We start from the raw sequence: 11,858 nt of genomic DNA, 5'->3' as shown, positions 1-11,858 counted from the left end.
GGTTCCAGTATGTAAACATGCTGTCCTACCAATGTCTACACAAGTTTCTATGATCCTAAGACACTCCTTCCTCTGTGAAAGTCCTTTTTAACTTATTTTTACAACACACTGTTAACTACAGTCACTCCGCTGTGCAAGAGATCTCAAAGGTCACTCCTCCCGTCTGCACTGTGCAGCATCTGACCTGCCCGTGCCTGCCCTCCTGCTCACAGGCTGCAGGAGAAGTACACTGGAACAGGCCAGGGCAGAGGAAGCAGACTCAGAGGCACTGTGGGAGGCCCGTAGATCCCGCATGCTGATCACTCCGCCGTGTCCCTGTCTGATAAACGCACTCTTTACAGGCGCCACTCTGAGTGGTTCTTGCACTCACACGCATTTCACCAGGACACTGTATTTCCACAGTTTGCTTACTGCTGGGTACAGTTAGGAATTTCAAAGAGGCCATGAAGGGGCAGGATAACTGAGAAACGGTCCACGTGACCCGCTGGGATTGCTGCACGCAACGCTGACGTCACGAAGGCCCCGGCGGTGGAACTGCACATGAGACTGCTGTGAGAGCTACCAGCCAGCTAGCCAGACACAGCCCCATGAAAAACCACTGTCCGACACAGAAATGATACTCAGGAAATGTTTAATGAATGAATGAACAGATGAAAAAAGACAGGGGAGAGGAAGGCTGATGTTACAAATATAAACTTTGTCAGCACTTTCAAAATAATAGCAAATACACTTAAATACATACAAAGTTTATTAAAAATAGGTTGCAACTCAAATACAGTAGAAATGGAAAACTACAGCAGTTTTGATGTTTTTTCCATAGTAATGCAGAGTTATGAAAAGCACTTTTACATATATTCACATTTGACCTCACTGTCCAAAGATGGCCAAATCCACTTGTTTAGGGGTTTTACAACCACACATACAAATATCCCTGTATGTAGATATTTACATGTATTTGTATGTACTTATGTGTATTTGTTTTTCTATATATTAACAGAGAAGTAATTCATTTGCATCTCTTTTCCTTAGGGAAAGTGTGGATTTCGTCACCTTAAGGCTGCCAGTGCTCTCGAAATACCTGGGAGGAGCCTGCTTTTCCTAGAACCTCTGGAGCAAACAAGCAAATCCTTCATACACACGCAGGGCCACTGCACTCTCTTATTGAAACAAGGGTAGTGGTAAAAGCACACTTTCAAATAAGAACCCTGATAGACACACAAAAATATTTACACTCGCATTTTTAATGATTAATCATACAACTCTTATTAAAAGTGATTTCTAAGGCAGCAAAAGCCTCTATTCTTCTCTTTGAAAGTGTGCGTATTTTCCTAACATACATATTTGTAGGAGAACAAAAACATCCTGGACCGCAGCACAGGGCTGTATCAAATAGAAAATCTCCTTACAGTCACAAGTAATTTATCATCTTCACATCACACAGTGTAAGACAGAGGCCCATCTCCCCAACACCAACCATAGGTCCATAGCTGAAGAAACGACAGTGGTAACTAAAAATTATACAAATCAAAATTAAATAACTCTATTATACTATAAAAAAATAGCCCGAACTGCCATAAGAGTTATTCTTACAATATTTAAATTACAGATGCCATATGTAATTGAACCTCTCCCTTTCCCTGTGTGTGCTAGCCCATCAGTGCAAATTTCCTACAAATCTGGAATCTGAGTGATAGCTGTGCTTGAGTGTCTCCACCAACGTCCTGTCCTCAGATACTTTTGTTCCTAGTCACACGAACACTGTTCAGCCAGAGACATCCTCTTTCAGAGAGCCCTTGAAATATCTAAACTATTAGTTAATTTTCTAACATAGCTGTCATCTTTAAATCCACCAATGATTTAATTAAGTCTAACAATAATCTGGTATTTATAAAAATAAAATCACCTAAGCTTAAATTCTTAAAATTTTCTTCAGAATTTTTTTTAAATCAAATATTTAGAATTGATCAGGAGGGCTTAGACTTGTATGGAATGAGACAGAACAGTCTCAAGTGTGCATCATCTTACTTACAGGAAGCTGCCATCTGGACTGCTGCACAAGGCAGACTAAAAGGACATCTTACGAGCAGACCGGATTAGGTGACGTGGAGACCATACCTTCATGTGTTCTCTCTTCTGTACAACAGTGTGTAGTCGCTGCTAAATAGTGCAAACAACAGTCAGAGTAGTTCGAGCTATTCTGTTTGATGACTAAATTGGTTTTTGAAAAAGAAGAGAAATAGAACTTCTTTGTGCTCCTAGGTTGATTATGGGGGAAGATGAGAGAGAAGACACATCCCATTATCTCCTCCTGCCACTCATTCTATCCCCTTTGAACCCAAGACTCCAAAAATGAAACTAACAAAAAAGTTATCTTCATGTGAGTCAGATAATTAAGAAATTAAACAGTGTTTAAATTACATAAATGACAATCTCTTGGTAAAGTAAAATAAAATTCCTTGGAATTGAAACATCTCTAAATCCCAACCATTTTAAAAACAGAAATTATTAATCACTCAGCAATATAACCTCCCCCTTCTTTCCTCTTCAAACTCACACCTAAAACCCACAACTGAGAGAATTTTGGGGTAAATACAAGGTGCCCTTCTCCCGTTTTTCATTTTGTGTTCAGTTCATTTTCCAGTTCTGTTAATTTACGAGAAGCTTTTACTTTATTGGACACATCTTGACCTTGTGAAAAAAGACGTTGGCGCTCTCTGAATGTCAAGTTTTCAGGGGCTCCAGAACTTCCAGGTAAATCTGCCTCTTGGCTGCATGAGAGAGAAATACAAAAGATTACTGGTTAAAGTAGAAATAACTTGTTAACAATTAGGTAAGTTTGTATAATGGGCAACTAATTAAAATTTTCAGAGACTCATTCTTTGTTAAATTTTGCTATTATTTTTCCTTTAATTAAAATTATAGGGGCTGTATTTAAACCCACACGGGAAAAAAAGGGCAAAATGTTCTGCTTATTAAAACATCAACTATCCCCAGTCATATTCAACTCTCAAAAAACAAATCAGTTAAATTTTAGCAAGCAGGTAATTCTTATCAGTTAAACAAGTTTAACTGAGGGGTACAGTTTTAAAATACAACATTTTAATGAATCTTATACATACCTGAGGCATCTATAAATATACCTAATTTAATAGTAAGTTATAGAATGGTACTGAAGATTTTTCTGGTTAGTTCAGCTTCAATATTTTAAGAATGGTTGGGGCAACAGCATTTCTAACTACAATCTAGGTGAGGACATTCAGTGAAACCATGAAGTCTACTTATTTTTTTGTACACCATCAGAGTTGGCCTTATTTGGTCTAACAAGACCTTTGGACACTGTCCTTGATTTTTCAACCTTCTCTGGTGGAAGCAGAGAGCAGCAGGTCCTACTGCTTCTAATTTTCTTACAAGTAAGCCCAGGACCCATTTCACGGTCTGAATCAGAACTATACTAGCAACACAAAATTTAAAAAGCTTGTATGCCCACATGATTTTGTACAATGGGAAACATCTGAGCTGATAATGAAGTCTCTGAAATTTCAATCCAGCTTTATACAGTTTAAAGATGTTGAGAGAATTAAAGAAGTCATCACTGACGGGTGAAGTTACGCATCCAGCACAACTGCCAGTACCTTTTAGAGCGCTTCTCTCTCGGGTCCCAGGGAGCATCGTGGGCTCCAATAACTGTTCCGGCAGATCCCATGTAAGAGTTGGGTCCTTGTCCATAAAAGAAAAAGTGTAAGTTAAAGTACTTGAATTATTTCCAAAACTTAACTTATGATAAAGACGTAGTGCTCACAGAAAAATAAGATATCTTTAATTACTGAATAGATAAGGCAAAAGGCTCTTCATGTTATATCAGATTCATCAATTTGAAGTTTACAACTGTTAGTGGCCAGAGCAATCCAATCACTATCTTCAAAAGGTGCTAAATGTTAATAACTGACCTCATGTCCTTTATTATCAGAGAGGAAAATTGTAATGAGTATCTATCCAAAAAGTTCAAATCATATAAAACACATTATAATCATATATTAAAAAGACAAGTCCAGAAAAGAGTTACTTAATGGGGAGATGAGGCAAAACCTTTCAGACACACTCCTATTTTTCTTACAAAATTATTGGAGCAAATAAAACCCAAAGATTTACAAGTAATCACATAATTGAAGTTCCCCTTTTCAGGATAGCTATTGAATTTCTCTTTCAAGATAAATGGCTATAATTATTAAAAACAAAACAAAGCAAAACTTTTTAAATACATGAGCTACCAAAAAAACTCCTACTGTTTGATACTAGCGGTGCAGATAAAAAATCACGAACAAAACAAAAATGAGACTCAACGCGGCACGGTGCAAGGGAAGACTGCGCGGCCCCTGCCCATGGCCCCAGCGCTGACCGGCCCAGACCCGTGGGTCAGCGTAACCAGCCAGTCAGCAACAGCGTCTGCCAGTCAGCTTCCATGGGCTGTTGAAGATCAAAAGAGACAGTGCAGATAAGAAGTTTTAAAATTTATCCGAGTATAAGCTGATACTTCCACTAATACGATGTTATTGAAATGATGATTAATGTATTTCTATTAATTATAAAGTTAGCAAGAAAAATAAATTCACACTTGAAAAATCTGCTTCTAGTAATTAATACAGGTGGGAGCAATAAACGCCCAATGTGTTCAGCAAACACTGACAGCACTGAATATTGGATTAAGTAAGCCACGAAATTATTACAATATTTTCACATTAAAATTCTTTTGTAGTCAAGTTACACAAAAACGAATTTTTGTTTCTCTTCTTACAACAGGACACGCCGTGCGAACATCTGACCCGTGTCGGATGAGTGCAGCGCCCAGCCGCACTGCGCCTTTGCTTCCTGCCCCGGTTTCTGCGGTCACTGCGGAGGATGTCACCCTCAGCAATGACTCACGAGACTGAGCAAGAGCACGTTTCCACCTTAAGGCAAACCAAAGTGGGCCTTAAGATAAATTATTTGCATGGCGAGATTGTTTTTTCAGTTTTAATTCCAAATTTTTTCTTTATTTTGTTTTTAAAAACACTGTGCTGTATCTTTTGAACTTTGTTTTAAGAATGATATTGGCTTTTTCCACTGGTAAAATCAGTTCTTCAAATTTTAAGAACTTTTAGGAGTTAACTGGAATATCAAATACTCTCAGCTGACTATGTGTGAATAATACAAATTACAAATAATTTCCAAAGAGCTTTAGTAACAAATGGTTAATATGTTGCTATGCTGAAATCTGATACTATTCATTCCAATTCACATCCTAATTCTGTTCCTCACACCGTCCAGTGGAAGAAACCAAGTCCGGTCTGCAGAAGCATGCTTTCCCATGGCGCTCACGACGGAAACAGAGCCGAACAGGAATAAGACAGTGTGGGCGAGATGAGAGATGACAAGGTCAGAATGCCCTCTGCGTGTGGTGCAGACGGCGCTGGGCTTTACAAAGGAGTCTTCACAGAGGTCGAGCAATCAGACACAGGATATAACCTGCTCCTATGTGGTACTTTAAGTGTGAAACAGAATAAGGATTAGTGGGGTGAGTGTGAGTCAAGATGGTTAGAAGCGATGCTACAACACTCTGCTACCAAACCTCCTATTTGTGTCATGCCACTTATAAAATATTTATAGTTCAGCTTATAAAATCTGATATACAAGGAGACTGATGCCATCTTGCTTCAAAATTTACTACTATGCCATAAATGTCTTTAAAAGGTACCAGATTCTATACATTTATAATAGATATTTTACAAAAACGTTTAAGTTTGTCTTCCAAAATGACTCAATCTAAATATTAATACACTAAACCTTCAAAGTGGATCAAAGCTCTGATCCAGGTGAGAAAAAAAACAGAATTCCGCCAAAACTCATTTGTTATGTAAGAGTCACTATTACACCAAATCTTACAAGATTCAACTTCTTTCAGAATTGAGTCCTACACATTGTTTATGGAGAATCTAGTAGATTCTTAACATACTCGTTAAAAGTAACATTACTGTATTTGAGGATGTTTAGTGCCAGAATTCTAATTTCATTTATGGTAAGACTTGCGTTCATTCTGAATCCTCATAATGTACTTATATGTTAAACACAACACTCAGTGCTATCTCAAAAACTGACTACTGAATCTATGCCTGCAGTAGCCTCTAGGTCCCGTCCCAGGCAGGAGGACCGTCGTGCACCGCTGTGGATTTAGAGGGTACAACCAATGGCAACGGCATGCTTACTAAGGTCTGGCTGCTAGTGCTGCGAGGTGCTGGGGTGCAAGGTAGCAGGAAGGAATGAGAATGGTTAAAGGGGCAAAAGGAAAGAGGAATTTCACAATGACTAGGATCTCCGGCCCTTGGCAGAGGTAGCCTGCATTGAGGTCATAGAGCCAGACGGTTAACCAGCTTAGCAAATGCTTAGCAGATGCTCCAAGTACAAAAAACCAATCACCACAAAAAGCCACTTAATCCAGAACAAAAAGTTCTACTCATGTTAAATAATGGAAACTTAAAATGTAACTATAACACTTTATCTTTAAAGACACTAAAATGTGTGAAAAGGCACTTGGTCAACCAAAAATAAAAATTATTTGAAGAGGCAGAGAATGAAAGCCAAGACCAACAGTACTTCCAGTGATTCAGGGAGTAACGGAGGACTGATTGTTGTCAGCTGATCAGAGAAATGGAACGTTTTAAAGCATAAAGAAATTGGAGCACTGAGACATCAGAGCTGCCAGCACAGAAATCACAATTGGAGGTAGAGGAGATCACCGGGCAGAGACAAGTGATCAAGTGAAATCCAAATTCCAAAGCAAGGATGATGGCGATGGACCACACCCCAGTGGCAAGTGTGCAGGGAGATTACAAGGTTCCAATCATGGAGACACAGAGGGCTTGATTTGTCATTCTATCTTTTACCTCTACCTGTGCGGTGGCTGGGATGGTAGGAGCCTTGTTTGTTTGGAGGGGGCAGGGGCTGGCCTTTTTTGTGAGCAGTACTGTTGGCTTTGGCCGAGGGTGGCTGGAATGAGTTGGAGAGAGAGATGCCATCCGAGGCTGGGCGCGGCAGGCAGGGGGGTAGCTGTGGCTTAAGGGGGGCAGGAAGAAGGTCTCCATGAGACTTCCTGGTGCTGGAGTACTTATCCTGACCTGCTAGGCTGCAGTCCTCCTCCTCCTCCTCCTCCTCATTGTACGCAACAAACTTGGCAGTGAACAGCGAGTCGGGGGAGAGGACCTGGGTTTTGAGGTAGGAGGCGTTTCGCTGAGGCGGGGGAGGAGGGGCGCTGGGCACAGGGGACGGGGACGGGGGCTCGTAGTCCCGAGGAAGTGGAGGGCGGCACAGAGCGGGCTCCTCGGGCTCCAGCAACCTGCGCGCAGCTTCGTCGTGCTGTCTGCGCCTCTCGGCCTCCAGGCGGCTGTAATACCCTTCTTCCTGTCGCCTCTGTAGGCGGGAATAGACAAGAGTGCAAAGGTCAGAGGTCAGGAGCGGACGGCCCACCCACTAGGCCATCACAAGGAGCAGTCCCCATCACCACACGGAAGAGTCCATGGGACATCAAAGTTTAAATGTCATAATTACTGTAACAGAAGCTGCAGGTCAACCTGGAAAGTCTTCTCTTGAGACTTAGGAAAACGCACGCTACTCTGGGGTGTCTGACGGAAAACTGCTCAAAAGCATAGACTGAATTCACACTTAGGCTCTGACTCCCGGTCACTGCCCCCTTTCAACCATTCAGCTGGACTTAGCGCCCCTCTGCCTGCCTTCCTGCCTGCTTCCTCTTTCCTTTATGCCGTTTTGCTCCTGGCAGGGCGTTAACTTACCTGTTACGCTGTCTTTAAGGACAACACAAGACTAAACGTCGGCTCTACCTGGCTGTCTACGGCCAGCACGCCCAGGGCAGGCCTGTGTGCTTCCCAGCGAGCCCGGGACAGCTCAGCCCAGTGCCTCTTGGACAGGGATGGCATGAGCAACCCCAGCTCACCTCCAGGTGTGAGGAGGGAAATTCACAGGAAACCACAAACTGTAAAAAACCACTCATTTTCCCAAAGCAGTAATCTAACAAATATGCTTTCCATAGTTCTTAACTTATATTTCAAGTCTTAGTAAACTCCTTACAGAAAAGTAGAGAGCCAGGTGTTAATTGTAACAGCAACAAGATGTTCAAATATATTTTGACACATACTGTACATTTTTTCTAACATACATCTGCACAAACTACAGTTGACAGTGTTAAAATTCTTTTAACATTAAAAAAAGGTAACAGCACAGTTTTTTAAGATTGACAAAAGTTTCAGAGCACAAGGAAAAAGTAAACAGGAAGGGATGAAAGATCCAACAGAAGACTCTGCCTCGAGTGGCGTTTAGCGCGAGTTTCAGATTCACTCCACCCAGGAGACTGGTCTTAGGTCTTGCTGGCCCCAGGTCTGTTTCAGTCCCTACTGTAACCTTTACGCTGTCCCCACTCCCTCCGCCACACGCACGCAGCGGACACACAATGGTCACTGCCTCAGCTTCCGAGGGAGGAAAATCTAAGAATAAGCGCGGCCCCATCATTGCCCTGAGCCCAATTTCTTGCTGTATCTTCTTGTTCTATGTTGATAGATCCTGAAGGAAAGACATTTTTATCTTCTTATCTACACAAAGTGTTCCCCTGGGGTCAGGAATCAAACCAGAATGACTTCTGCGGCTTTTAAATGAACCTATCAAGAATCTTAGTATTAACATGAAAGAACAGTTGGTTGCTTGATAACATTTTAGGGAGAAACCAAAACATCCTCTTTTAGTTATACCAAGAGTAGATACAATTACAGCAAGATGATTTTATTCTACTCAACAAATGAATGGCACATTTTTCTATAACAAAGCAAAGCCAGCAATTTTGGACATTTTGTGTAAAAAATAGGTTATTCAGCTTCTTTTTACAGTGACCACTCAATTATAGAAGCAGTTACTAAAACATAAGTGTATGTGACATAATGAGTTGTGAAAATACATTTTGGAAAAAGTTAATAACCCAAGAATTTCTCAACACAGAAAGCACAGCCTCGTCCTTCTCTCCATGTGCACCACTCTGAAGTGGTAGTCGGGCTGCCCCGCCGCTGCTCCGACCAGGCCAGGCCAGGCCAGGACCTAACTACGGCAGCGAGTGCAGCCTAGGGCGTGGGAAGCCCATGCTGGCACAGAACTGGAAGAGCATCTCCTTCCAAACAGCAAGAGGGGCTTTCACAGCATAGCAAAACAACAACAAACACCATAAACACTTAGAAATCAAGTGGCTCAAAATTTTGGGAATCTGATTTCCTTAGAAAGATCATCAATTTTAACTTACCATTAAACAAGTGAAAGACTCACAAGGTAACCTAATCCTGAAAACCCAAACTCTTTGAGAATACTTCAAAAGCTATTCAGACACAACAGATAGTATGATAATAAACTTCAAAGAGGGTGAAGGTCTATAAAATGCATAAATCACTAATTTCAAAGTTTCAGTGTATTGAAACTTGCATTGAAATGAGTCACGTCATGTCTACCAGTCTTACTCTTGGCTAGTTCTGTACCCTAATACATTATGTCACTACAAAAAGCTTCCTGAAAGTTCTTTCTTTGGGGGGAGGCAGGGGTGTTCTATTAATATAGTTCACTGGACTATCAAGGAAGGAATTATTAGTAAAAACTTTTTCCCCATCAGAAGTTGTAACACTCAAAGCTTCTACCTTCACAGAAGGGAAGTAACAGAGAAGAACAGCTTCTCTCACAACACATATAGCAACATGCAATCTCCTCGGGACGAGACAGCCCCCCCTCCCCCCACCCCCACCCCGCGCCCCCCAAGTGAACTCAATGACCAGAGCCGCCTCATCCCGAAGGCCTCAGCTGCGGACACACAAGACAAAGAGCCATCTGGAGAACAACATCTCAAGTGCCTATCTCTCAGGATGTCAAAATTAGTTGCCGTTTTAAAATTAAATTATAAAAGAATTTCTTGAATTAAAACAAAAGCACATATGGAAATAAACCAGATTACATACTAAATTTTCCTTGTATAAGCCATCTACTCTCTTTACCACCAACCAGAACTGAGTAATTTCAGTCAATAGTCTATGTGAAATGTCTAACGTTAACAGACTGTCTTGCTATGTTCCCATTGCCTCCCATGGTTTAAACTTAAACAATAACTGAGCAGACATCACCTTCACAGTAACAAGCTGGACCATGTCCAGTAAAGATGAGAGCCCCCACTAGCAGACCCTTTGCAAAGAGGCTCACTGCTACACAGACCTACGAGTCAGAAGCTGGAGGGAGGTAACACAGGAAGGTAAGGGAGCCTGGAGACAGTCCAGAGGAGAGGTAGGTGGGCCAGATGGGGCTAAGTCTGTGGTCCAATAACAGAAGCTGGGGGATCCAGGCCCTGCTCTGTCTTGTGCACCTTGAGACACCTAAGCCCCTCTGCCCCAGCCAATTGCTTGTGTTCAGGCTAATTTAAGACACTAGCTGCCCTCAGAGGACCATGACCTTTTCTTCAGCGTCTCGCTTTATTCGCTCCTCCTCCTGACGCCGCCGCTCTTCTTCCTGCCTCGTGCGGTCCTCTGCTTCCCGTTTACGCATCTCTTCTAGCTGCTGCTGGCGCCTCCGCTCCTCATCCTGCAACTGACAACAGACTGACTTTAATTTTCATTCAGTGAACTCCACGAGCACAGACATGAAATGCACACATGAAGACAAGTAGACACACAGATACACACACAAAGTTACGTACAGAAAACTGGGTTAAAATCACTGTTGGAAGATGATAAAATTTGCACATTTTTAGCTCTGTTATTTCAAAATAAGTTACCCAAAACTTTTGTAAGTTATTCTTCCATTAATCATGGCTCAAAGATGAAATTCACCTCATACATTCACACATTAAACAAACATGGTTCTTTCATTAGAATAAATTTAAGTTAACTCACTCATGTAAATTAACGGACTCAAACAGATACACTCCATTTTATGGAATTATCAAACACACTTAACCTCCTTCTTCCTTTGCCTCTCTTTTTAATTTCTACTTTGAATGTCAAGAAAAACTTCTTTGCTCTCTTGGGGTATAGGGAGGTTGGCACTCCTGTCTCAGTAGGTGGGTTCACCCGGTTCCTGCCACCGGGAACTACACCGGTGGCAGCCGCCCTTTCCTGGGTACCAAGGGTCTACCACTCTTCCTCCCTAGCCCTCTGCTGTCACCTCTCTCCAGATCCCATTCTAGACTCCAAGAATTCCTTCCCAGCTCAGGAGTAGCCCCGAACTCTGCAGACCTGAGCCTGAGACCAGCAGGAGCCTTATCCGAGCTCTGGTGTGTCTGGGAGCCCACTGCCGACCTCTCAGTACAGTCCGCTCTGTGTTCAGGTAACGATTGGTCAAGAAGTTCTTACGTTGGTCTAAAAGTCATTACCTGATTGTTTTTCTGTTTTTGGTCATTCAGGTTCTGCCTTTTTGAAACAACACAAAATTTAATACCTTTCCTTCACATCATTCAAATATTTAAGGATGTCTCCAAAACCCTAAGTCTCTTTTTTTCGGTTTTTAGCTCCTTTATCCTCCTGGTCACATCTCTATGCGACATAGGTTGGAAATACTTTTGCTAAAAAGGAACCCTGGATTAACCACCAGTGCAGAACAGATTAAGACTCTTCCTTTTTGCTATCTCGACACACAGCTACTTCTGTTGTCCGAGCCTTAAGCAACAGTGACTCTGAACACTGCATTTTCCACTCACTCATCTGGCACAGACCTGCCCGGCCCCGGCTGTGCTGGCACACGGCATCAAGGAGCTGACTCAGCATTTCTAAAATGAAAATGGAACTCAAAGCAATCTAGTG

At 42.0% G+C, this 11,858-nt stretch overlaps 1 protein-coding gene across 1 annotated transcript in view; it reads right to left on the bottom strand.

The window, feature by feature from the left end:
* Nucleotides 1-616: 616 nt before the first annotated feature.
* Nucleotides 617-11,858, bottom strand: part of MLLT4 (myeloid/lymphoid or mixed-lineage leukemia (trithorax homolog, Drosophila); translocated to, 4) — a 119,862-nt gene continuing 108,620 nt past the window's right edge. Inside the window, exons 27-30 of the mRNA XM_012658958.1 lie at nucleotides 10,513-10,641; nucleotides 7,149-7,440; nucleotides 3,633-3,717; nucleotides 617-2,768 (exon numbers count right to left, since the gene is read on the bottom strand). Coding sequence (XP_012514412.1) covers nucleotides 2,615-2,768; nucleotides 3,633-3,717; nucleotides 7,149-7,440; nucleotides 10,513-10,641 — 660 coding nt within the window. The 3' untranslated portion in view covers nucleotides 617-2,614. The remainder of the gene's footprint in view (nucleotides 2,769-3,632; nucleotides 3,718-7,148; nucleotides 7,441-10,512; nucleotides 10,642-11,858) is intronic.

The sequence above is a fragment of the Propithecus coquereli genome, unplaced genomic scaffold (genome assembly GCF_000956105.1).
Source record: "Propithecus coquereli isolate 6110/MARCELLA unplaced genomic scaffold, Pcoq_1.0 Scaffold591, whole genome shotgun sequence".
Lineage (NCBI taxonomy): Eukaryota > Metazoa > Chordata > Mammalia > Primates > Indriidae > Propithecus > Propithecus coquereli.
Note: the sequence above shows the minus strand (reverse complement) of the source record. Positions and strands in the feature narration are given on the sequence as shown.